Source organism: Cynara cardunculus (genome assembly GCF_001531365.2).
Source record: "Cynara cardunculus var. scolymus isolate 2C chromosome LG 10, CcrdV1, whole genome shotgun sequence".
Classification (NCBI taxonomy): domain Eukaryota; kingdom Viridiplantae; phylum Streptophyta; class Magnoliopsida; order Asterales; family Asteraceae; genus Cynara; species Cynara cardunculus.
The window spans coordinates 4,333,166-4,359,706 of record NC_037537.1 but is presented as its reverse complement, the minus strand read 5'-3'; the positions used below and the strand labels follow the sequence as shown (position 1 = coordinate 4,359,706).

The 26,541-nt window shown below is 36.3% G+C and overlaps 3 protein-coding genes across 10 annotated transcripts; 1 reads left to right on the top strand and 2 right to left on the bottom strand.

The window, feature by feature from the left end:
- Window positions 1–852: 852 nt before the first annotated feature.
- LOC112520450 lies at window positions 853–8,655 on the bottom strand. Of its 7 annotated transcripts, none has more exons than XM_025128843.1 (7): window positions 8,578–8,636; window positions 7,754–7,851; window positions 4,744–5,029; window positions 3,300–3,951; window positions 3,020–3,219; window positions 2,624–2,868; window positions 853–2,109 (listed from the first exon to the last, which is right to left on the bottom strand). In XM_025128843.1, exons 3-7 carry the CDS (start codon window positions 5,010–5,012, stop codon window positions 1,316–1,318), a joined length of 2,160 nt encoding a protein of 719 aa, XP_024984611.1. In that variant the 5' UTR covers window positions 5,013–5,029; window positions 7,754–7,851; window positions 8,578–8,636; the 3' UTR covers window positions 853–1,315. The 7 variants fall into 7 exon arrangements, with proteins under 7 accessions (XP_024984611.1, XP_024984612.1, XP_024984609.1 ...); XM_025128844.1 differs by having other exon boundaries at window positions 7,754–7,839; window positions 8,578–8,628; XM_025128847.1 differs by lacking the exon at window positions 7,754–7,851 and having other exon boundaries at window positions 1,825–1,937; window positions 2,024–2,109; window positions 8,578–8,655.
- A 222-nt stretch (window positions 8,656–8,877) lies between these two features.
- LOC112518879 (transcription termination factor MTERF2, chloroplastic) lies at window positions 8,878–12,294 on the top strand. Of its 2 annotated transcripts, none has more exons than XM_025126663.1 (6): window positions 8,878–9,508; window positions 9,946–10,354; window positions 10,492–10,707; window positions 10,877–10,984; window positions 11,158–11,432; window positions 11,957–12,294. In XM_025126663.1, exons 1-6 carry the CDS (start codon window positions 8,880–8,882, stop codon window positions 12,204–12,206), a joined length of 1,887 nt encoding a protein of 628 aa, XP_024982431.1. In that variant the 5' UTR covers window positions 8,878–8,879; the 3' UTR covers window positions 12,207–12,294. The 2 variants fall into 2 exon arrangements, with proteins under 2 accessions (XP_024982431.1, XP_024982432.1); XM_025126664.1 differs by having other exon boundaries at window positions 11,944–11,996.
- A 431-nt stretch (window positions 12,295–12,725) lies between these two features.
- On the bottom strand, window positions 12,726–25,385 carry LOC112519332 (ubiquitin domain-containing protein 1-like). Its single transcript, XM_025127391.1, has 4 exons — window positions 25,127–25,385; window positions 14,975–15,097; window positions 13,194–13,313; window positions 12,726–13,038 (listed from the first exon to the last, which is right to left on the bottom strand). Exons 1-4 carry the CDS (start codon window positions 25,161–25,163, stop codon window positions 12,974–12,976), a joined length of 345 nt encoding a protein of 114 aa, XP_024983159.1. The 5' UTR covers window positions 25,164–25,385; the 3' UTR covers window positions 12,726–12,973.
- Between the last annotated feature and the right edge of the window lie 1,156 nt (window positions 25,386–26,541).

Sequence of the window (26,541 nt, the reverse complement as noted above, 5' to 3'; positions counted from 1 at the left end):
TATCTTGCATACACACGCAAATTAGAAATGTCCATTTTATTGCAAAAATGACATGCCGTATTGAGACCTGAAAAAGATGCATATTATCTTGTTTGGACGTCCAATCCTCTTAATCGATCCTAGTGTTGAAACCAGGACTGATCTAGGTCTAAGAGTCCTAACCTGTTCGGACCAGGCAATCTTTTGTTTCTGTTTTTTGCTAACGGATCTTCAAAAATGGGATCGTACCCTTTTATGCATCTCTAACACCAAGAATAGAGTAATATGTGCAAGGTTGTGTACAATATTATAAATGTGACTATGCATTAGCTTGAACATCCAAACAACTACAACTTAAAGGGTATTTACGTAATTGTTTACTCGTCACCTGTGACTGTAAGCAAATAAGATGAATGCAGCTTCCTGCTGCACTCTAACCCATATAACACATTCATAACAAGTCCCTCCCTCTGCTCTGCTACTAAGGGGACATTTAGTTCACAGGATTCCCAAGGAATTCGAATTCTCAATTTCATTGACCAAATTCCTTTCTGGCATTTGGTTTACATATGGAATGTAGTTGAATTCCACCATACACGGATTTGGTTATTCCATCGCAAGGGAGGAGGAATTGAATTACAAAGTTTATATTTTATATACAAAGTCAAATAGAAAAAAGGAAATGCATGCAGTAGCAGTCGATTATAGACATAAGTTGTCATCTAACTTATTACTTATCAAGCTTATCAACTAGTTTCTACCAAACATGACTAGTAGTTTATCAGCTAACAACCAATTCATTAGTCAATATCTAACTATTCAGCTAACAGCTAGCGTATCAGCTAGTTTAAGAGACATAGCCCTAATGCCACATTGTACACAAGGTCTGGAAGATTTACAGCTAGGAAGGCTCTTAAAAGCATCTATATTTGATATGCAACTAGGTCTCTAGCACCTTAGATTTAAAAGCATATGCATATTAGTCCACATCACAATGATACAGTTACCAAACAGATGGTGCACAATAAAGTAGAAAATCAATTACTACATGATTCTAACTGAAGAAAGGGCGCAGATCCTTACAATTAGAAGTAAGTGTAATCAGATACAAAAAATTTATACGGCTTAAAAAGGCGTATGCTTGTGGTTTAAGGCAGCTAACCGGGATAATGTTATCTACAACTTCTGGTAATTCTATTGTACTTCAACTTTAAACCCATAACGAACAACATTGGGCTCAAACATTGTTCTTGCTAACTAGTAAAAAATTTGTGTAATATGGGATTGGAAGACAAAGACAACAAAACTATTGAGATAGCGGACATTAAAGAATCTCTTACCTCAAGCGTGACAATCTTTTCCTCTTACGACTCTTCTTACGAACATTAATGTTCTTCGAAGGGGAGGTCCGCGCCAGAGAAGGCCCCATGGTTGCCGGCCTGCCTAATGCAGTTCTGTTTTTCTTGTCACCCCACTTCAATGGAAGATTATTGACCACAGTGCCAATATCTGTTGACCTGTTCAATTCAACAAGTTTCTGAATTTGATCGTGAATTTGGTGCGACCAAGCTATTGACAGATCAAGTTCAAGTGAATCATCTGGTGGTTTCTTGAACATGCTCATAAGTATCTCCTGATATGACTGAAATGACATTGAACTTTGATACCCTCGAAGATTCTCACATATCATGTTGACTTTGATTACATGCTTGCAGAGATTCCCTCGCAATGACCATTCACAATCACAAAAAGCAAACTCGGACCCGGGATTCCACACCAGATGCATACGGTTTCTATCATTTTGGCTCACTATCTTTGCAAAGAGGTTGTTGTCGTTGTCTAAAGTAACATCCATGTCGGGAATTTGCAATGCACGGTGCCATGATGTAGAATTAATGTATTCCTCCTTCACAGTTTGGAAGGAATCGCTTTCATCTGCATAACGATCTAGCCAGTAGCTAGAGTGCAATTCGGTCGTTAACTTGTGCACCAACCAATCAACTCTCCGGAGTGCACCAAGATGTGAATCATCAAAAAGTTTCACCTTTAACTTCACATGATAGGCTTCAATTGCACCAGACGCTTCCTGACTTGCAAGTGGGAGCGTTTTCATTGTTGTTAACCACATTTCTGGATTCAGCAATCATTGATGAATAAGATAACAACTCAACTAGAATACCAAATAGGACAAAATGCATCAAAATGCAATAAAGTTTGGTTTAGTTCCTAGTTGATGTAACAAATAATTTTTTTCTCAATCAATGTAACAAAGATCAAAATTTTCCTATTTTGACCAGTAACCTGTTCATCTTGTAACATTTGATTACATAGAATACCCATTTACGAAATGCTTTGCAAGAGGGTTATGGCGAAGTGGATGATAAACTTGACTTCCACATCATCAAATGTTACAAGACCAGAGGTTACTGGTTAAAATGAAAAAAAAAATTTCATGCATTAAATCGAAAATTTTGGAACTTGGTTTCAGTGATTGAGAAAAACAATTCCTAATTACACTGAATAGGAAAACAAGGAAAACTTCATAGGCAATTTGATGCATTTTGCCCCAACATAAGAAAGAAACACAGAAGATAGAAGGAATCCAGCACATCAACACACACAAGGAAAAGGAATGACAGCATACCAATCTTAGGCACCCATGTGGCTGTGAAATATTGCATGAAATCAGTTTGGTCAACAAAATCTTGGGTGAACTTCTCCAAGACAACAAAAGGATTTACTCCACCCCAAATGCTGTAAACTATTTCTCCCAGGCGTTTGAAGATTTCTCTTTGAACTTCAATGTTCCTACAGTTCTTGACAATATGTCTCAGCCATGACCGACGAACGCGCCACACAGAAAATAGTATAGGACAAGAAAATGTCTCCCTGGAAAGAAATGCAGAAAACAAAGTGAAGATCCACTTGTTCTTTATCACTCACCTCCCATAAAAGATATATATATATATATATATATATATATATATATATATAAGTAAAATAGAAAAAGAAGCATTAGTTTCAAGTATGAAAAACATACCTTATAGGATCAGTCTCTGCTGCTGCATCATCAATAAGAAACCCATTGACCTTCCATGCAGGGTCAACAGCACGAACACGAGCTAGTAAAGCTTTCATCCATTTAGATATATCAGGTTTGGCAACACTTGGAGTGATAATCCATGCTACAGGGAGTGCATGTTGTCTCGAATCAAACACAAGAAGAGTGCACAAAGGATACTGCCATCAGAAAACAAAATAAGAAAAAAAATATAGGTTTTTAGAAGCCAAAGAAACATTCATAGGCTACTAGTACGTACCTTTAATCTCTTGATTCCAAATGTTGAGTCAGCTGCTATAAGGCTGCGATGTCCAAAACGAAGCATCTGCTGTAACTGCCATTCAGTTTGGATACCAAGAATAAAAGGTTCTGTTTCGGAAGAATCCTGATAATAGAAAATGGATTTTTTATTACGATCAGCCCATATTCGGACACTTGCTTGGTCATCTAAATCCAGTTCATGGGTAGAACGTTTGATAATCATCCCAAGTTTATGAACATACTGGGAAGCAAGAGAGTTCACTTTCACATCTGAACCACAGTAACGCTGAATCCCTTCTATGTGCTTCTCTAAAACATTCTCCTCAGGAATACCAAGATAAATCATTGACATTGTCTGCTGTTGGATCTCATTGCCTACATATGGAATCTTCTTGGCTCCAGGGCCAATTGCATCCCGGTCAAGGGGACCATGGCAGATAAATCCAGACTTATTCACATGACGCCGGTCATTGTATACTACAAGTGCAAGAGATGGGCGGGCATACAAACGTTTTACTACAAAATGACATGTGCAACCTCGCATGGACTGAGGTCTAGCTGCACGATTTCGAGTGTTGAGTCGATATCTTCGGCTTGGCAATATGACTCCACCTTCCCCATAATTTTCAGGACCAAACGAGCACCAGTACCTTTAAAAGAAGCAAAGAGAAACAGAAACAGCATTGGAACCTTTTAAGTGTTTACATGGAAAAACCAAATGTACATTGATTGAATCATTCAACTTATCCTTCAAAACTGAAGGTGCTCTTTTTAAGTTCAGGTATTTGTCAACCACAAACAAATTGAATTGCAGATCCTCTTTTCAACATATGTAATGCTTAAAACAAAATCCAATCACTGATTGGTTTGAAGTTTTCATAATTAGTAAGATGTAGCATAAGAATAAATCATATGGCATAAGTTAAAGAGCTCCAAGAGTAAGATAAGGCAAGATAACAGAATTTAAGCTCAAGGTTTGGAGAGAATGTCATGTCTTTGAATTCTTTGTGAAGCTTAATCATACACAATTAGTGACGATATTACCTAATCCATGTTATATTTCGAGGTAATTGTAGCTACCCTTCATAGAACATATATATATATATAGGTACTGTAGCCAACCAAACTTAAAGAAGCTAAGGAAGCCATAAATAAATAAAAGAACAATGCATCATCAAATTACATTAAGATTCAAAATATATATCTTTGTAGCAGCATCAGCAACCTCCTCCTGTCCCCTACCCCTGGGAAAAGGAGTACAATATTAAGATCCATGTTTCTATAAAATCATTTAGAAGACTAAAGTTCATATCGAGACAAATTATGTAGAGACATTCAAGAGAAACTTGACTGATAAGCTGTTGAACACTATAGAAGTGTGATTGAATATAGCAGACCAGGGAAGCTTAAAAATTAAATTTTGAAAACTCTTGAGAACTTACAGCCTGTATTCCAAATATTCATCACTCTTGAACTCCAACAAGCTGCCTTTGGAACGTTTCCTTCCTCTCTCAATGTGGAAACGGGTTGGACATTCTACATTAGAACACTCTCCAACAATAAACTCATCAACTCTAGCATAAGGAATTAGGGCCACATCATCATGATGTTCCGGAGTGCCAAACTTGATCCACTTTAGGTCGGCAGCAGAGAAATCTTCAATTGATGGATTTTGCACAGGGATATCATGGATTGATTCAATCAAGTCCATATGCTATAGCTTAAGACCTGTTTCATACACAAGCCTGGGATTCAATATATTTCTGTTGAACGTGCAAAGACTTGTTTAATTTTAACATAAGCATCAACAAAACATCCTAAGAACAAACAAGACAGAGAAAATGGCAAGGTGGTAAAGTATTACCAATATCAACTGTATATTATAATGAATGAAGGTATTTAAATTACAAACAGCATCAACAGAGGAATTGCCAAATAAATCACAAACAGCATCAATGCCCACCATTTTTCAAATACAACAAGCATAAGCAGCAGCAACAACAAATGGCAACAACAAATGGCACCAACAAAAGAATCATTTTATGGTCCAAATTCTGTACAGACTATTCTAAAACGTAAAAAATTTACTTTGTCCATAAAAAACCAAAAAAAATCAAAAGGGCTGGCGAAGTTAGTTGGGAAGAGATCAATAGAAATCAAGATGAAATCAGAAGGGAAGTTTTTAGGGTTTTGGCAGAATGTTAAAAGCATTAACTTTGAGTTTGAGCAGCTACTGCAGAAGAAAGCTTTCAGATATAAAAAAATCAACTCAGACTTTGAGTTTGGAAGAAACCTTTAGACGAAGGAAAGGGGGTAGGAGAGAGCACTGGTGGTGACGGAGGTGGGAGAAGCACCAGTCCAGTGGATTAGGTGAGAGTGTTTGATTTGTTGATTCAGGGGACTTAGGGTGAGTGTCTTTTCATGAAGGATAGGGAAGGAAAAAAGGGGCTGTGTGTATTTTAACTCTACCCATATGTCCTTAATTCTGTGCTTCCCCTTTTTTTTTAAATCAATATTCTTCCCCTCCTTACTTCTACAGTAGTCTCCCGAGTAACTGAGTGTGATAGGAAAAATTTACAAGTTGGGAAATGAAGAAAGAAGTTGTCAACAGCCAAAACATTCTGGTGAGGTTACTTATATCAGGTAAGCATACATATATATATATATATATATATATATATATATATATGCGTAGAAGAAGTTTAAAATACAAACCATGTAATTGTTACAAATCCTACAAGCCAATCTCAACCATCTATATAGATGATCAACGGTGTAGGTTAAATCAGTTCCTATATTTACTCTCAATCTCATCTTTAACTGATTTAATAACCGCCTTTCAATTTCAAAATCAACAAAATCATGAGCCGAGATTTGGTTTGTAGGCATTTATACAAAATGGTTTGTATTTGAAACTCCATTTGTAACAAAGTGGAGAAAGTAGGGGAGAGAGGATGAAATTCTCCAAATTTGGAGAAACCACCAAAAATGATTGCTTAGATAAGAGAAATGATTTTTTATTCTTCCTGCCAATGAGAATCCTTGAAATTAAATGTTTAGGTAGAGAAATAATAATTAAGAATTGTATTGAATATTTTAACAATATAATTATTATTTAGTCTCCAAAATGGAGAAGCTGTTGGAGATGAATGAAAATTTCTTTTGGAGATTTTTGACTTTTGATTTTCCATTATAGAGAATTTGTTGGAGATGCTAACAAAATTATCTTATGTATGTTTTTCTACGAAAAACAAAAGAAACTGGAAAGTAGAAATCTATTTTAGACTGACTTAATAAATTAAAAAATATTTAGCTGGTACTTTAATTCCAAAAGACTGATTAAGTTAATAAACCAGTGTTTCCAACCAACCCGTGACATGCAAATGAAAAACAGTGGAAAAACAGAAGTGACCATGGCATAAATAGCAAAACAGTGTAAATTAGTTGTTTACTGTTGAAACGAAAACGTAAGAAATAAAACTTAGATTAAGTAACGGAGACGCATCCATGATCCATCATAGCTCACTTGCTCGCAAATTGAAGATACGCATTAAGAAAACTTGAGATAAAAGATGCAAGCACAATTGTTGATCAACAAGCAGAGGAATATGCTAAAACTTAATTTGTGAGAGTAATAGACATTGCAAACTTACCCACGTGGAAGTATAAACATCGAATACTTAGCTATGCCTATAAGGTCTTGTTCTTTTCCATATCATTTTTCTGCTATATGGAAATTGTATTGGTGGGTTAAAAGGATTTACAGACCCACTGTATAATAAAACTAAGAGTCCCAACGTTTTAGATTTGCTCTACCAAATTTAAAAATTGTGTCATTGCCTCATTGGTTCATTGCTTTGCAGAATGTGCCATTGTGCATGCCTTGATAATTAAGGTTGATACTCACCATCTTCTTAGGGAGGTGGAGACTGAAGAATAGAGTGCCGACTGTTTGCAAATCATCCAACAAAGACTTGTAAAGAGTAAAGACTTCGCAAGTGGTAGAAGTACTCATCTCGAGCATTCTCTCTCTTTATGTTCTCTCGAGTGTTCTAGAGTGCATGGTGGATTTCAATGAGTTTTATCATCATTATTCTCATTCTATATCCATATTGAGTAAAGTAGGCAGAATCACCCTCGAAGAGCTAGAGATGTACTTAGGGAGCCTGATTGGTTCGTCAAAAACCACTTCATGCCTAGTATTATCAAAGACAAAATAAAACCTAAGACATGGTTGGTAATTGGTAGAAAGAGCACCCACTACCATTCACGAGACTCTCACCTACTTATATCCTACTGTGGTTTAAGCCAAATTATGTTGAGGTCTCTTGAAGTACATGCTCTCTAGCTCGGAGCTAAGGTATAAAAAAGAAGGGTCTATGAACAGACTACTCAAATGCCTCAACAGGTTGCATTTTCACTGATAGCATTGCGTTTTAACGAAGAAAGTACCTGAAATTTTGCAACTATATCCAGTGCATGAAGAATGCCTTGAGCAGCAAGTTCAGCAGCCACTTTGTAACTCTTTTGAGCAAACCCTATTTTGAGAACTTTGTTCAACCTCAGATAAGTAGATGTCATGTGGCAGTTGAATGTATATTACCTAATACTTATAATTCGTACTCATTGGCGATAAGAACACATCATTTCCAATTTGCCATTGACCAACAAGCAAGCACGTCAGTCTTTGCAAGAACTTCACTTATATATATATATATATATATATATATATATATATATATATATATATAAAACAAGAGCAAGACACATCACGAAGATGTTGCCGGGTCTAGGAAGAGGTTTAGGATATATGCCGCTCAAATCCCCTAGCCTAACATAAATTCTCATGATCTCTTCCTATATTACCTCATTGGTACCCGTCTAAAATTGATAAAAACAGAACTAATAAATAGATGGAAGGTCTATAAGCAAGACATAGTCTAAAAACAAAAATTCACATTGGAATTAAAACATATCAAATGCATTGACATAGCATATGCCTAAATTATCTAAATCGATATTCATCTATATCATCGTCAATCCAACTGCTACTAATGCACTTTGACCACAAAACCCAAACCGTCATAAGTTAGGACCTCAAAATCAAGTTTTTGGCGCTCACCTATCTATCACTGAGAGTGATGTAGGCGAAAAAAGTGAGCAATTAATAGAACATTTCTCTTGTTCTTGTTAATTGGGATTAGGGTTTCAAAGTTTTCTATCAAATTGAACGGCAAAAAAGCGTATTGAAGCTTGAAAAAAACAGAAAATCTTACCACAAGGAATCAAGATGCTAAAGTTGACGCTGAAGCTGAAGCCGATGGAATAACCAGAAGTTTTTGGAAGATGGCAGAAGAAAACGGAAGTAACAGAGAGAGTAGAGAGGCAGGGGTTTTTGACAGCAAGATGGGGTTTTGCCTTTTTCATTTTTAACCCATGAAATTTTGACCAATTACATTTTTAACCCAAATTCACTTTTCTTTCTCTTTTTGGTCGCATTCCAGTATCCATCGACTTAAAAATAGCTTTAAACTTTAATATCTCACGAGATGAGTTATCACCTCTCTTATCCACAATGATGTCTTGCCAACAAAATTTTGCCCACCACCTCCCCACCCTCCGGTTTCCCGTTTCCACCACCGTCGTCTTCATCCGCCGCCACCAGCCACCCATATCCGCATCGTCTCTTCACCATTCTCAAGAAACTTCAGATAAAATTCTCCGAACACATAACGCAAAATCCACCTCACTCCTCTTCTTAATAGATAAAGCTTCTCCGAAAGGAGAAAATCAAAATGGTTATGAATACGATGAGATATCGAAGCTTTTGGAGCTATCGATGGCTAGAAAAAGGACGCCTCAGTTTCCAGGCTCAATCTACGTTCAATCTCCGGCCGACGTCGATGTAAACTCATCATTGCCAGCAATCTTTAATGGAGAAAATGATGATTATGATTTTGAGGTGATTATGAGGGCCGTTGAGATCAGGAGGGAAGTGACATTGGAGATTTTTAAGGAAGCTATGAGGAAAGGGAAATTTGGGATCACTTATTCTACGAATTTGGCTTCAAAATTGTTCCCTGAGTTTATTGATTATGTTATGATTCAAGCTGCATCAATCAAACAGTTGCCTGAATTTGCTAATTCTTCCTTCAATGTTCGTGCCAAAGCTTGCTTAGAAAGCTCCAATGTCGTCCCTCTAATAAGGTAAAATATAACAGTGATTACACTTTTTTTATGGTTATATTTCAACAGAAATCTATGGTTAGAATTGCCATTTTGCATATAACAAGTAGAAGGAAGATAGTTAGAATGCTCATTCACTCACATGGATGTTCTTAATTTTGATGTAGTAAGTGATGCATTTTGTATCAATTAGATATGCATTATTGGCACAGAGGCGTTGTTTTATAAGGTTCTTGGATTGAGTTATGTTTGTATTGGTACTTGGGTGTTATAGAAACAAAAGTACTTGATTGAATTTTCAATAATTTGAATTAAAAATGACCCTTTTTGATGTTGCTTGAATTACTTTTGAATTTTCTTTCGTTAAAACAATCCTATGATCATGTAAAGATAGGTCAATCTGGTGCCAAATTTTAGAGTCGAAAAACTTATGCCTTGTGGGATTTGTATTCTTCTAGGTGGCTGAAACACAATGGGTTGTCATATCCCCAAATTGGGAAGCTAATTTGCAGTTCAAGAGGAAATATTGAGTCAATTCGGAGTACCGCTGAATGGCTCAAGTCAATTCATGTGAATGGGAGATTTATTGGAGTTGCATTACTTAGAGCTGGAAAGAATATATTGGAGCGCAACACCGAAGAGTTGGATGAGATTGTTTGGTACTTGGAGAAAAACGGAGTTAGAAGGGAGTGGATGGGTTATGTAGTTAGCAGGTGTCCTGAGTTGTTGTCTTTTAGCATGGAGGAACTTAAGAATCGCACAAATTTTTACTTTGATATGGGTATGAACGAGAAAGATTTTGGGACGATGGTTTTTGACTTCCCCAAAGTGCTTGGATTCTATTCTTTTGAGGAAATGAACCAAAAGGTAGCCAAAGATTGGATTCTATTCTCTGAGTATACATTTACAAAAAACCATTTGCCTACGACTCTCTTTGTTCTTGCAAAGCGTACACTTTGACTTTTAAAGCAATTCTGTATTTCTGATGCATTTTGGATTTTCAGGTTGCATATTTGAAGGAGTTTGGCCTTGGTAACGAAGATGTGGGGAGATTGTTAGCATTTAGACCACAATTGATGGGATGTAGCATTGAAGAAAGATGGAAGCCTCTCGTTAAGTACCTTTATTATCTTGGGATCTCTCGAGATGGTATGAGGAGAATTCTTACCGTTAAACCTATGGTCTTCTGTTTTGATTTGGAGAGCAATATAGTTCAAAAGGTATTGTCTTTTATCCTTGTGGTATTCTGGTTTTTAATTGATCAACCTTGGCTTAACAGAGTCAAAAGTTGACTTTCTGGTTCAAATGTAACTTATTTAGAGGCTTCCCTTTTATAGATATGAAAGGAACATATAACTTATATTAACGTTGTAACCTTTCTACTTGAAGGTGCAATTCTTTCGTGACATAGGTGTTCAACAAAAAGGAATTGCTAGTATGCTTGTCAAGTTTCCTTCACTTCTAACTTACAGTCTCTACAAGAAAATACGACCCGTGGTATATATCAAAACCCTTTGTTTTTTATGCATTATGGTTTCCCTTTTATTTAAGATGTGAAAAAGAAGTGGATGTTGGACTCGGAAAATTTTGAATAAACAAACGAGCTTTAACTATGGTCACCGTTAGCCAGGCTTTTGGTTTATGGACATTATTTGGTTAAATTTTTGCAGGTAATTTTTTTGTTGACAAAAGCTGGAGTTTCCCAGACGGACATTGGAAAGGTGATAGGATTGGGGCCAGAGCTCTTGGGGTGCAGCATATCAAAGAAATTGGAACCTAATGTCAAATACTTCCTCTCACTTGGCATAGACCTTAAAACATTGGGTGAAATGATTGCTGATTTTCCCATGCTCCTTCGCTACAATATTGACATTCTTCGCCCAAAGTATCGGTATTTGAGAAGAACCATGGTCCGCCCTCTAAACGATCTCATAGAGTTTCCACGGTATACTTTATTTTCCAATATTGTGCCCTTGCTTGCATAAAAAGTGGTATCATAGTTTGTTTTGATTGTTATAATGTTTGATTTACTAAAGTTTTTGAAGTATATAATATTTATATACGGCAAATATTCACGTACATTCACCATTTGGTGAGGTTCCTGACCTCCTGGGAGGTTGGGCTATACCATGTAACCCGGGTACCGCTAAGCTGACGACCCTTTAGTGGTTTATAAATGCTTCTTGGAAAATCATGCTTTCTAAAATCTTTTCAAGCCAAGGGTATTTACAGAAAAAGTCTCGCTACCCCTCATGGTAGAGGTAAGGTCTGCCTACATTTAACCCTTCCCAAACGTTATTATGTGCGGGATTCACTGGGTTTGTTTGGTTTGGTTTACTAATAATTTGGAGAGACACTTTGTCAAAATTTGGAGAGACACTTTGGCTTTGACAGTCAAATGAGTTGCTTTTTTACTTCAAAATTACATGAATACCCTTGACACTGATGATGCTAAGTGATTGTTTACAGCTTCTTTAGCTATTCTCTCGAAGAGCGAATCATACCTCGGCACAAGATTCTTGTGGAGAATCGTGTAAATTTTAAGCTTAGGTACATGCTCTCGTGCACAGACGAAAATTTTCATCAAAGAGTTGAGGCTGCTGTTCAAAGGCGGCAGATGTTCGAATCAGGGATCTCAAACAATATAGAATCAGATTCTCCAACTGATGACTCTTCCGAGGATGAAACCGAAGACGAATTTTCAACACTTGCTGATTGATTTCCATTGCCATCTTACACATATTTGTAAATAATGGTTTGTAAGATATGATTTTGGTACAAATGATTAGAGGCAAGAAAGTTAGCAATTTGATATAAACAACCCCCCCCCCCCCCCTCTTTGACTATTCAAGGACTATAGTACCATTTTTCTTTAATGGCAAAGAAAAGCAATCTACAACAAATAAATTGCATCAAAATACAATAAAGTTTTGTTTAGTTCTTATTTAATGTAATAAATAATAAGCGATTTAACAAATTTTAAAATTTTCTATTTTGTATTCATAATCTTGTAACATTTGATGACGTATATATCTCTTTAAGAAAGGATTATATTATAAAGTGACGGTAAATTTGATATTCATGTCATCAAATGTTATAAAATCAATATATATCCATCAAAATGGATTAAAAAATAGGAAATTTTGAAACTTCGATTACATTGGTCTGAGAGTTGTTACACTAAATAGGAACCAAGATGACAATTGTATTTTGATACATTTTGTCAATTTACAATCTGGCAACATTATTCATGATTTATTGGTAGAAATGGCACAAAAGAGGACATATATATCCATGGAAAACAAGTGTTTTACATGCCACAATTTCTACTCAAAATATCCACATCATGTAGAAGCTGTTGGTCAACTCGCATCAGCGCGTTTTCGTCACAAAACATTTTGGAAATGGATTATGATTTAAGACTAAAAACTATACATGATTTCAGGTCTTGAAACTAGAAATTAAACATTGTCCGCGTCTTCGTTCTCAACTTCCTCGAACCAAATTTGTTGGCTCACTCAAAACGTACTTTGGTAGCTCATACTTTGCACCTGCAAAAAGCAAAAAATGGGTAAGCACTGGAAATATCATTTGGGATATCTGTGTACATCCTACCTCTATGTGGGATATACTGAACTGGTTTGGTTTTGGTATTCGAAATACAAAAGGATTGAGGAAATTTGAAAGGTAAATAAAGGCATAATACCTCTTTCATCGTAACAAATGGTCAAATCAGCCTTTTGAACAATAATGCCAGCACTGTCAACTATTGTTTGGGCAAGGGATAAATCAGCATCAGCAGCAGCTCGAAGTGCATCCCAGATTTCTGTCAATCACACACCCGTTATATCACAAGTTGCTAGAAATGCAGCGACTTTACAGTACCAAAGAGAAGGTAGTTTCTGCCAATGTTTTACACGGAAAAATAAAAATAACTGGAATTTAATCCATTTATATACCAAGTCGAGTAGATAGAGTGATCACAGATGTCCTACATAAATTCTTTTATGATGCAACTTTCCTTTACAACATGTCCATTTAGTGACGATAAACAATGACATGTCATAAAACTAGTCGTGCTAGATGATAATGTAAAATGACCTAAAGAATCAATTGGAAAAATATTATGGGCTATGGGCATAATTGGAAAAAGGCCCCCGGAGCTTATTAAAACCATATTGCAAGTAGCGTTTTTAAATGCTAGCTTATAGGCTAGATTATGGCTTACAAAAAGGGGGCATTTGCAATGAACGCAAAAAATAAGCTAGCTTATAGTTGCCAAACATGGCTATGAATCTGTACAATGATGGCTTGACCATATATGAATAACTAAGATCCAAACAAAGATTGCATACAACTAAATTTAATCTATGTAGATATGGCTTCATCTATGATATTAGAGATGAACTAGCTACGACTAGGGGTGGAGATCGAGAAGGGAGCTAGAGAGGTAGAGGGTAGGGATAGGGTTCCTTCTATTAAATTGTTCCTTAGACTAGGGGTGTGTTGTTTCCACTTGTTAGTTTTGTTTTTCCTATACTTGTATTTATATTGTTGCTGCTTACTCATATCTAGTTTCTGAATATCCACCTTGCTCTCATTCTATTTGTATTGCTTTTCAAATCTTATTTCTCCCTTTCACACACTTTCACTAGATGGGGGTCATCACGGAAACAGCCACTCTACTCTTTAGGGTAGAGTTCACATCTTACCCCCAACCCTACATCCGGGTGGGATATCTTGGGCTCGTTCGGTTACTACTTACTAGAAATGCACACCAGATTTACATGCTACACAGTTTTAGTTATATGCAACTTGGGTTAAAGAAAGAAACTAGAAAAAAAGGAGAGGGACGAACAAAGGCAGCATATGATTTGAAACCTCCAAACATTAGAAAAGTTCAGTTCGTTCTTGTCTTCTAGGGATAGTAAAACCTTCAAATATGGATCCAATGAGATTCATTCCCAGTGAAAACTTGCAAGAATTGCAGTGTGGTGTAGAACAAGATCTAAGTATACTTCTATAATCTACTTATGCCCTCCATATCAAGCATGCTTAATATCAATCTTTTGATGCACACATTAAGAACCCACAAGCCCACAACAATTTTTAAGCATGGAAAATAGCCTGTGATTTTAAGTGTAACTCTTTGATGGGATATTGGTGGGTCGGTGTTACAAGTCCTGGTTTCTGAAAAGACAGATCAGCCTTATTTCCTATGAAGTTGTGGAGTAAGCAGGACAAAGAAGAAAATTTGCTCACCCCTATGTCTAGTAAATGTTGAAAAGAAATTAGAGGCCTTTTAAGACATTTGGGAAGCTACAAACACAGAGCACCCCATGTGTAATATATCATGTAATAATAGTTCAACAATGCTTCCAACCACAAGTTCTATCATATTTGACAGCCATGTTGTATATTTTTTGTAAAAGATAATTACTGAAGATGCACATAGGCAATGGATAACATTTTCAACACAAAGATCACCTTTTCGGCCACCATAATGTGGAGCAGTATCCCAGAATTCTTCACGCATCTGCTTAAGCTGCTCCCCAGTTACTGGTTCCGAATGCTTCCATGGCTTCGGTTTGGTTATTTTCTTAATAGGTTCTGCAACAACATATATTGATGAAAGAAATTCAAAATGAACACAAATTAAAATATGAAGACAATCGAAAGCAGATCGCATAAACCTACGACACAACCAGAGGTATGAACAGTGATGATTATTCCTCATCTTACCAGTTACACCTTAACACAAGCTGGTAATGTCAAAAAGTTATTCAAAGATGCCGAGTAAAGCATTTTTTTTCTAACTAGTGCATGTAAAGAGAAAACATCAGCTTGTTCTTTTTATTCACCACCCTTTGTTGTCATAAAAAGGTGCCTATTTTGATATAATGAGAGTAAAAGAAATAGAGAGAGAGAAGAAAGATTGGGGAATTTTCTGTATGATGTATTGAATAGAGAAAAGGACTACATATACACAGCTAAGACAAAAAAGCCTAACTAATTATGCTGACTAGGATAACTATCAACAGAAAATAATAACAAACTCTAACACCCCTTCAAGCTTGCAAATAACATCAGAATGTTTTTGGGCCCAGGCAATGGTTTAGTAAACACATCTGCAAGTTGTGACTTTGTTGGCGTAAACTCCACAGCAATTACTCCTGCTTGTAGTTGTTCTCTTACATAATAGCAATCCAGTTCAATGTGTTTTGTCCTTTCGTGAAAAATTGGATCATTTGCTATATGTATGCTTGCTAGATTATCACACTTCGGAGCAATTGGGGTAATGTTCTCAACTCTTAAATCTGCCAAAAGTCTGCTCAGCCATGTAAGCTCAGTGGTAATCCTTCTCATAGATCTAAATTCAGCCTCAGCTGAAGATGATGAAACTATTACTTGTTTCTTTGACTTCCATGATATAGGACTCCCAAAAAAAAAACAAAGTAACCACTTACTCATCTCCTGGAAAAAGGACAAGATGCCCAATCCAAATCACAACAGGCAGAAAGTGAAAAATCAGGCTTGTCATTGAAAAACAACCCAAAAAAACCGAACACTTCAAATACTTCAGAACGTGTAAAGCAGCATCCCAATGAGCTTTCGAGGGATTTTGATTAAACTGACTAAGGAACTGAACACCAAACGCCAAATCAGACCGGGTATGAACCAAAAAATTGAGTTTCCCCACCAACTGTCTATATTTGCTCGGATCTTCTAAACAGAGTTGTCAGATCTTCAGAAGTTGTGATGCCATACTCATCAAGCAACTCAGTAAGATATTTCTTCTAAGTTGGAAAAATTCCTTGATCACTTCGCAGGAACTCCAAACCCAAAAAGTAATTAAGATGACCCAAGTCTTTGATTTGAAAAGTTTCATGCAAAAACTTCTTCAACTCTTCTATTTCAGAAGTACCGTCTCCGGTCACTATGACATCATCAACATATACGGCCACTATGGTGAACGACTCTTTTGTCTTTTCGAGAAACAAAGAGTAATCATTCTGAGAATGATGAAATCCTTTTGCTTTTAACGCTTGAGATAACTTTGAGTACCACTGTCGTGAAGCCAGCTTCAAACCATATAAAGACTTCATAAGTTTGCAAACATAGTTATCATTTGTGCAAACCATACCTTTGGGCCTTCTCATGTAAACTTCTTCATGCAAATCTCCATGTAAGAAAGCATTGTTAATGTCTAACTGATGAATGGGCCAATGTTGTTTGACAACAAGTGCTACAATGCATCTGATAGTAGTAAATTTGACAACCGGAGAGAATGTTTCATAACAATCTTCATTCTATTTTTGAGTGAAGCATTGTACCACCAACCGTGCTTTATGTCGTTCAATTGTCCCATCTTGATTAACTAGGTTTTATAAACCCATTTACATCCTATAGCACGATTTCCTGCAGATAAAGGAACAAGTTTCCAAGTTCCATTTGCTTCTAAGGCTGCAAATTCTTTTGCCATGGCTTCTTGCCAAAAAGGATTAGAAACAGCTTCCTCATATGACTTGGGATCCACAACAGAAATTATATTTGCAACAAAAGATTGACTAAAACTATTTAAAGCAATTGGATATTGATTCTGAGACGAAACACATAGATTAGTCATGGTATGAGGACATATTTCAAGATAAGGCATTGAAGCATCTGAAGAAATATGATTGCAAACAAAATCATCAAAATAAGAAGGTTGTTTAGGGATTTTAGAAGATCTGCGTAATGCAAGAGTAGGAACCGCAACATGATCAAGATTTCGAGATTCTTGTTCAGTATGCACAAGCTCAGATTCTGTGATTGGATGATTTGGTGACTGAGATGCCGATTGCAAAGGTATAGTAGATGATATTGGAGGAGAATGGGTTGAATCAAAATTTATGCGTTCAACAGGATCAAAAGAAACAAGATTAATAGTTGGCATAGGCAAGGGTAAATCATTTGTATTTGGTGAAGAAATAGATTTGGTAAACAGAAATTCAGTTTAACAAAATTCAACATTTCGTGAGTATGATATTTTCTTGGTTTCAAGATGCATAACTTTGTATGCTTTCATATCAAAAGGATATCCACAGCTCTAGACTGCAATTTATGTCTATCTACATGATTTGTGAAAACAAAACACAAACATCCAAAAGATCGTAAATGATCATATTGTGGCTTGGTTTTGAATAGGAGTTCAAAAGAAGTAGGATGATTTAACACTCTTGAAGGCATTTTGTTTATAAGACAGGTTGCAGTCAAAATACTATCCCTCCAAAAATTTAGGGGTAGTCCAGATTGGATCATCAAGGCTTTGGCTGTTTCAAAAAGATGTTTGTGTTTTCTTTCAACTCTTCCATTTTGTTGAGGTATGTATGGGCAAGCTAACTGATAAATGATACCTTTGGAAGAGAAGAAAATTTATCCTTCAATGCTATTACCCAACTCTTTGGCATTATCAGTCTGAATCACTTTAATTGTTTTATGAAACTGAGTTTGTACAAACTTAAAGAATGACTTTATGATATGAAAGGTTGCACTCTTGTGTTTCAACAAATGGATCCAAGTTGACCTACTATAATCATCAACCATAGTAACAAAATATTTGTGTCCAGCGTATGTAGGAGTATAAAATATACTCCAAACAACAACATGAAGCCTATATAGAATTAGATCTGGATTGACTAATAGGAAAAGGTAACTTGTGTTGTCTAGCTTTGTGACATACAACACATGAATGACACAAATCTTTACTACAAGCATTCGGAGCAAGATTTATTTGTTTTAGCTTGTACAAAGGAAGATGACCAAAACGTAATGCCACAAGGAAATAATCTTGTTACATTTATCTAGCATAACAGTACTAGATGCAGAAAGACTATCAGAATCACAAATCTTGACTTGATTGGAGTTCAACAAGTAGAGATTTCAACCATTTTACCAAGTACCAAGGGCTTCTTGGTGAGAGGGTCTTGCATGTAACAATGTGTATCAAAAAAATAAACAGAAGATTTATATGTAGAACACAATTTGGCTACAGAGAGAAGATTATAATGAAAAAAAGGAACGTATAACACATTATTGAGAGTTAATGAATTGGATAGAGTAATGTTTCCAATTGACTCAACAAACAACGTGTTACCATTAGGTAGGAAATTTTGTGAGATTTAGGAAGTTTTGTGAGAGTGGAAAACACAGATTTATGACCACACATATGATCAGACGCACCAGAATCAATAATCCAGAAACTAGAAATAGGAGTACTCAAAATTTTACCTGCACATGCAGCAAAACCACTTCCTTCTTTCTCCTTTAACAGAATCACATGAACTGCTTGAAATATATTATGTCCAGAATTTGACATGGCATATTCTTTAATCTTGCAGTTGTTGATAAAATTCATGATCTGTCGGTAATCATGACTAGTAATTTCAGCATTTCCTTCAACAGCATTGACAGAAGAAGATCTTCTTGGATTATTGAACTTGAAATTCTCTGGAGAACAGATCAGTTTGCAACACTCTGCCTTAACATGTCCGTTCTTCTTACAATAGTTACAAACAAGATTTCTTTTCATTTCAGCATTCATGAACACCTTTACTCCTCTAGTATTCAATTTCACACGAGCAGTGCACTCTCTGTTGTTCCTCTTGAATCAACGTAGCATAAGCATCACCATAGTAGGAGTAGGTTTTTCATGGAGAATATTACCTCTAACTTGTATGTAACTATCATTCAATCCAAAAAGAAATCACACTAATTGTTGCCTTTCCATGCGCTTTATCCAAGCTTCTCCTGTAGTGCATGTGCAATCAGGTAAATCATCAACTGTTGCAAATTCATCCCAAATTCGTTTAAATCTGGAATAATATGCGGTAATTGAATCAGTTCCTTGAGCTATTTGATTCAATTCTTTCTGTAATTGAAAAACTACAACCAGACTTGACTGCTCGAACATATGATGCAATTGTTTCCAAATTGCATTTGCAGTTGTATAATAGATCAATCCTTCAGAGATTTCTTTAGACATCGCATTGAGAATCCATGTAATAATGATGGAATTGCATCTCTCTCTCAATCATCATAAGTAGGATCGTCTTCTGCAGGTTTCTTCGTTCTGCAAGTCACAAAACCTAATTCGTTCTTGACAGAAAGCGCTAGAGACAACGCACGCTTCCAAGCTCCAAAACTCTTGCCATAAAAAATGTTCGTAACTAACACTGTTCCAGGATTATCATTTTGACTCAAAAACAAAGGATTTGAATATGCAGAGGCATTCAGGCTCTTATTCGTATTATCTGCCTGTTTATCAGTCATATTGAAATTGACAAAGAAGAAGGAAACGAGAATAGATCTAGAATAGAGGAAACTGAAATTGAAAATTGAATCACTAAGGAAAACGAGAGAAAAAATTAGATTGGATTGACTTACTCTGATACCATGATATAATGATGATAAAAGAAATATATAGAGAGAGAGAGAAGAAAGATTGGGGAATTTTCTGTATGATGTATTGAATAGAGAAAAGGACTATATATGCACAGCTAAGACGAAAAAGCCTAACTAATTATGCTGACTATGATAACTATCAAACAAAAAATAATAACAAACTCTTAACATATTTAACAGCCGCAATTAAGTGATCATACCAAACTTCTAATATATTCCCAGGACCGCCCGGGGAAGGGGGTGTTGCCCTCAATTGGACAGGAAAAAAGGAGTATTGCAGAAGATGCTTCTGCTTATATTCAATAGTAGTCTTTATCTTTACCAGTGAAAAGAAGTTATAGTATAAATAAGGGATCATAAACTAGGAAACATCATGTAAAGGTAGTAAAGAACTTGAATGATTAGGATGTAAACAGAGATACAGCCTTAGATATGTGAGGATAGAGAAATGTGAGTCGTTAGGTAGAACCCATCCGATTGCCATATGAAACAAATTCCAGATGGTGGACATGAGAATTTCTTTAAATATATTCTCTTAATCCCATAAAAATATAACACACTGAATGTTAGTAGCCACTTTAAGAGTACTTTTTCATCTTAAAATTGATATGAACTTGGTTTATTTAGAAAAATTCAAGATACACTCCCTTTTCCTATGAAATTCCCAACATATGACTCATCACACAGTCTTTATAGTTTGACTATTAGTCAAATGTGCAACTTGTGTTTCAATAATGACAAAATAAGGAATCTTGTGAACCACTAATAATTTGTAATGACATCAATGGGAAAATAGACGATTTTTTGCTGCAACTTTTATGAGCGCGAGGGAATACTATGAAGTGTTAATGAGATCCTAACAAAAAGTTCTCTAACCTACCACCCCTTTAGAACATGCAACATGCCATCAATCCAGTACCTGTGTCCTCACTCCTCATTACCTAATTGATCACATTATAGGATGAGCCCAACAAACTACTTAGAGATGTGACACAAAATAGAGGAGTTGTAGTCTAAAGGCTTTATTTGGAAGGGTCTTAGGGTCCATGTACCAAACGCTTACCAAGTGACATTACCTTACTGGTTATGACAAGGACCAAGAATCATACCAGGTAAGAGCACAGGCAAGGACAGAGTCTTACCCGATAAGTGATGGCAACGACTCTTACCACGGTTAGCGCTTACCGGGTAACTTGTTGCATACGATGTCATTTTGGTGGACTAAAATCTTACTAGGTAAGTAAGTGATAGTGTTGAATTTTACAGGTAAGCGCTTACCCGAGTAAGCGTATGGTAAATGGCCCCTTAGGCCATGTTTGTTAGCAACTTAATGAGCTTAATGGGACTTACAACTTATTCGGCAAGCTTATAGGGGGAGCTTTATGTAGAAATACATGTTTTTTCCAAACCTGCCTCTCTAAACTAAAAAAATACGCTCCTTCCATCTATGGAAAAACCCTTCCAAACAAAAACCTTCTCAATCTATACAAACAAATTAATCCACACATATGGCATTATCCACACAAGACTTAATGAAAAAACAACCAAACGGGTACTTGTGTAGTCACAGCTTTATTCGACCCTAACCAAGATGGGTGTCTAAGAATGTGTTTGATAGCAAGGCTATTAACAAAATTACTATCAAGTATATGTTTCCTATACCTCGGCTTGAAAACATGTTGTATATGATGATTGAGGCTCATTTTTCAAAAACTGACCTAAGCAGTGGACATCATCAAATTTGCACCAAGAGAGGTGCGAGTGGAAAACAACCTTTATGAGTAAGACATGTCGTTTGGCCTAAGCAATGCACCCAAAACCTTAATGAGGTCTATGAATCTGGTATTTAGGCCATCTATTGGCCATTTTGTAGTAGTTTACTTAAATGACATTCTCATCTATAGTAAGATTTGGGAGGTACACCTACGTCAAGTATTAGAAGTCTTATGCCATGAGAAACTTTATGCAAACATGAAGAAGTGATACCCGAAGGTGGTCATATTCTTTGGATTTATGGTTTCAAACGATCATTTCTTAGTGGACCTAAAAGAAGTTAGATCCATTAGAAAATGTCCCAAAACTTTTTAACCTCCATGAAGCATGAAGTTCCATGGGGTTGCAACCTTTTACAGAAGGTCCATCAGAGGGTTTAACACCATCATTGTCCTTATCATTGATAATTGATATGGTCAAAGACATTTGCTAAGGCCTTTTTAGAGCTCAAGAGAGAGAAAGAGAGACAAAGGCCAACCTTCTTGCACTCTCATACTTACCAAATCCGCCACATAGGATTACTTGTCAACGGTCACCAAAGCATTCCAAGTGATGTGTCTAGAGTAGGCATCCCCACATCCCAAGGGGTGTTCTTACTCTATAACGACACACATTGGCTGTTATTATAGAAAACTAGAATCAGGATGGTAAGTACCCTTACCTATGATCAAGAATTTAATGCTATAGTGCAAGTCCTTAGGTATTGGCATCATTATCTAGTGCCTATGAAATTCATATTGTGCTCCTATCGTCAACCCTTTCAATACCTTAATTCCCAGAAAATGTTAAGCCATAGGCATGCCAAATTGGTTGAATACATTCAAGAGTACACTTTTCGTACTCAAACACTGTAAAGGGTAGAGAATAAGGTTACTGACAACTTATGTAGGGTTGTTACCATCCTCCACACCATGAAAGCAGAAGTTGTAATAAGATTTGGAAAGTTATGGTGAACACCCTGCATGCAACAACTTTGGTACGATTTCTAAGAACATTAAGGATGGCAATTTTCAGGGTTTCCAAGAACATACACGGTTAATGATTTATCAGTCGTTCATCCCTTGTAGTTAAGTTGTGATGCTTCCCCATTGGCAAAGTTATTCGCCATTCTTTAATGTCATTGTTAGGTTTTATGGTCCCCCAATTTCCGTTGCATGTAACAAGGATGTTAAGTTTATGAGTTACATTTAAAAAATGCTCTGGAAAATCTTAATACCACACTTAAGTTCTTGATATCATATTGTCCCCAAATTGATAGGTCAAACAGACGTCTTGGAGATTCATCATGTTGTTGGTAGGGGATCATATCAATATATGGATCCAGGTGCCACCTATGGTTGAATTTTGCACCAAAGTTTGGTTAAAATGAATCGCTGGTGTCGATCCTTCCCAAACATAGATAAGTTATCAAACTAGTTGGTTTTCAGATCCTTGGACATATGCAACTAAGGACTTCAAACACGACTGCTCACAAATTACTTTTTGTGCTTTTATTTTGATAATAAGATACAGCTATAAAACACATGGCTGTACTTACAAAGTGAAGGATTCTGGCTTCCAAAAATCCTATTTAAGAATCCAGCCATGAGTGTAAAGTAAGCACATCTAAGTACTTCAAGTGCTTGGACTTAGCTCCAACCTTTAGATTTAATCCTAGGAAAAGCAAAGTTGTAAAACTAAAAGTGGGATTGGAAAAAGTTAAAAGGGTGGATTGTAACTCTGGTTAACCTACTATGTACTTGAGGTGTGCAATGCTTCATTCCTTACACTGGTAGCATGCTCAGGTATTTATAGCAGAGGTTCTTCATCCCGCCTACAGCTGCCACTATCTCCCTTTGTTTCAGTTATGGATGTGCAGTTGGAGTTCGGTGAAGCATTCAAGTGTTTACACCTGTCCCACTTATATCTACAGGTGCTGCAATTTAACCTTCGTAGGGCTCCTTTGCTTCTCTTGGTTATTGACTATTTCCCACTATTTATTCTCCTTGGCTAGTTCCGGGATTTCCTTAACGTTATTGATGCTTTCCTTGGCAGTTTCTATCTCTAGTCAGTCTTCAATCATAGATTCATGTCAGAATTATTGAAACGAACCCCTTAATTTGGAATCTTTCAACGCCTGACCAATGGGTCCCTTGACATTTTGTCAATCCCCAACACAGTCCATATATTTGTCGTATATAAGGATTATATACATCAAAAAGAACACATAGTTCATATCAATCCTAAATTAGAAAAGTCAGCATAGACTCCTGTCAGAAATTGGAGTAGAATCAACATGATTTTGGGTTAATATTAACAACATGTTTAAACCCAATGACATTGTGCAGAAGACCCAAATGTCTAATTCAGACATATATTATAGAGTTTATGGATGGTCACTGAAAACAGTCAGCTGTACCTTGTGCCTTACAGTATGAAGCTTGTGATAGTTTAATGCCAAATTTCAGTAGTACTGTGTACTTTGGCCATCTTCTGCTACCATAAGCTTTCTTTTTTGGCTTATTGAAGAAGTCCTATTTGGTAGGCCATAAACTATCTTTTTGAATCGCTAAATGGCGTTTCTCCAGTGGCTTCTTTTTCCAATTATGTCCCTGATAAAATTCCAATTAATTTTTGAACATGTCTTTTTAGGTTATTTTCCATCATCATCTAGCTTATCAAACATGATAAAAAAAAATTTGTAGAGGTGTCCGGGCCAACGCCCGACTAATCCCCGGCAATTTTGGAGGCTAAACATGGCCCCACTTAAATGTCGCCAACACTCCCCTCCCAGGGCTCGAACTTGGGTTCATGACCATGCCATGCCCAAGTCTTTACCACTAGGCCGGAAGGTCTTTGACCAAACATGATAAATTTATCGGCTACCTTCTCAACTAATAGCTAGCTTATTAATCAACAACTAGCTTATTAGCTAGTTTGCCAAAAGTAGTCTTTATGATATGATATATTCATTAATCATTCCCCATCCTTCTCTTCTACATTACATAGCATTACATAAAATAGACTGAACTTAAAACACCCAAAACATCATCAATATTGGTATCTTTGACAGAATCTTCATTGGCAATATTACCATTTGCTTTAAATTTTTCAAGAAACCAACAGGATTAACAAGAAATTCATGGAAACCCTCTTAAATCAAGCCAATATCCCAAACAATAATCGTGTAGATCAGCAGCTAAACTTAGCACATTCGTTAGACACATAAACACCAAGGAAAACACCCAAATACCAATCACATCAAATTAAACCATTCCCTTTTAACATCAAGTAAAATCACGTCATGATACGCTACAAAACCGATTGGAATGGATAACGTAAAACCCATATCACGATTACCGATCATATCCACAGAAACAAAAAACATGTTTGAGAAAATCAACAGAAAAAACCCAATAAAATCCTGAAAATTGGAGTCTATACCGTCCCCGTTGGCACTCGTTGATCCAGAACAACCCATGCTGACAGTTGCGGTGATCTTCTCAGCAAAATAGTAATTTGAAACGGGATTTGGTTGACAAAGTTTGTGCTGAGATTTCTTAATGAGAAGAATGTGAGGGAATCAATCAATGATTGGATTGCTGTATCCAGCAGGAAGAAGGAAGATGTGAGTCCACTTGAGATTTTTAGGTATATAACCTTAAATCAAAATCCGAACCGGAGGAGATGCTTTACCAGAATAAGATATTATTAATTGGAATAAAATAATAAAAAATAAAATAAAATATCAACAAATAAATCGAGAGAACGACTTGGCTTTCCCTTATTTCACTTGGAACTCAAGTTTCTTTTCCAGATATACCATAAAAAAATATTCTTTACTGAAGGGAGACTAAATTACAGATTTAGTCCCTCTAGTTATATGAAAGTGTTGGATTAGATTCTCCAAGCGAATTAATTACGATGATGGTCGGTTTGGTTACGCTTTTGTGATGTTAAGTCCTTCCTCTAACTTCGTTAAATTGGGTTTTTTTTGGTCATTAACATTTTTCTTTCATTTCTTTTTAAAAAATAAACGTATTAAACGCCACTTACCATCATACATCTTCGACCACATGTTCCCCCTTCCTTCCTTGCTTTCGTTAGTCCTAAATCGTTATACTGCACCCACCATTATTTCACGCCACCCTTAAACATAATTTTGGGCTTCTACCAAGCATTCATCTTCACTTTCTCTAACATCTCCTTAATTATATAGTTATACTTTTCATCTTATAGCCTTTCTCTTTCTGGGTTTTCAATGGCACCATCTGGTTATACTTTCATATTATAGCCTTTTCCTTTTATGGATTTTCAATGGCACCATATAGGTTCGATTTTGGTCAAAAAGTAGCTATTTTGTCAAAAATGAGATGGGGCTTTGAGGTGGAATTTTGTGTTTCTTCATGGGTTGTTCGTATACACCTCTTCTAGTATAAGAGTCTCAGTCGAACAGAAGAAAAGCAAAGAGAAGAAAGAATGGGTTGTCTCTGTAAATCTTAATTTTCCATGGTTGTTATAGCTAGAAAGCAAGTTAATACTTTTCCACAAAAAACCCTTTTCAATGTTAATTGAACTTGAAGTTGGGACAAGGTCCAGTTGCTAATCTGGAGACGACAACGGGTTTGATCCTTATAGAATTCCATTTTGTTTCCTTCATGTTGTGGACAACAACAAATTGTTGTGTTTACTTCACTTCGAGCAGAAGAACGGGGTCATGGGGAGGTGATATAGAGGAGAATGGTGTATGGGTGTCGGTGATGCTTGTTGTAGGAGACAGTTAGGAAGGGGTTTTGACAAAGTTCACGGTATGTGGTGGCAATGATCAAAGACCTTCCAGCCTAGTGGTAAAGGCTTGG

Excerpts from the sequence above, each read along its gene's own strand:
- LOC112518879 (XM_025126663.1), top strand. The coding sequence starts at position 8,880 with ATGTCTTGCCAACAAAATTTTGCCCACCACCTCCCCACCCTCCGGTTT. Across the intron at positions 10,708-10,876 it reads AGAGCAATATAGTTCAAAAG|GTGCAATTCTTTCGTGACAT; the intron begins GTATTGTCTTTT and ends TTCTACTTGAAG. Across the intron at positions 10,985-11,157 it reads ACAAGAAAATACGACCCGTG|GTAATTTTTTTGTTGACAAA; the intron begins GTATATATCAAA and ends AAATTTTTGCAG.
- LOC112520450 (XM_025128841.1), bottom strand. The coding sequence starts at position 5,012 with ATGGACTTGATTGAATCAATCCATGATATCCCTGTGCAAAATCCATCA. Across the intron at positions 2,869-3,019 it reads GCAGAGACTGATCCTATAAG|GGAGACATTTTCTTGTCCTA; the intron begins GTATGTTTTTCA and ends ATTTCTTTCCAG. Across the intron at positions 2,110-2,623 it reads CACATGGGTGCCTAAGATTG|AAATGTGGTTAACAACAATG; the intron begins GTATGCTGTCAT and ends TGCTGAATCCAG.
- LOC112519332 (XM_025127391.1), bottom strand. The coding sequence starts at position 25,163 with ATGGGTTGTTCTGGATCAACGAGTGCCAACGGGGACG. Across the intron at positions 13,314-14,974 it reads ACATTATGGTGGCCGAAAAG|AAATCTGGGATGCACTTCGA; the intron begins GTGATCTTTGTG and ends TGTGATTGACAG. Across the intron at positions 13,039-13,193 it reads CATTTGTTACGATGAAAGAG|GTGCAAAGTATGAGCTACCA; the intron begins GTATTATGCCTT and ends TGCTTTTTGCAG.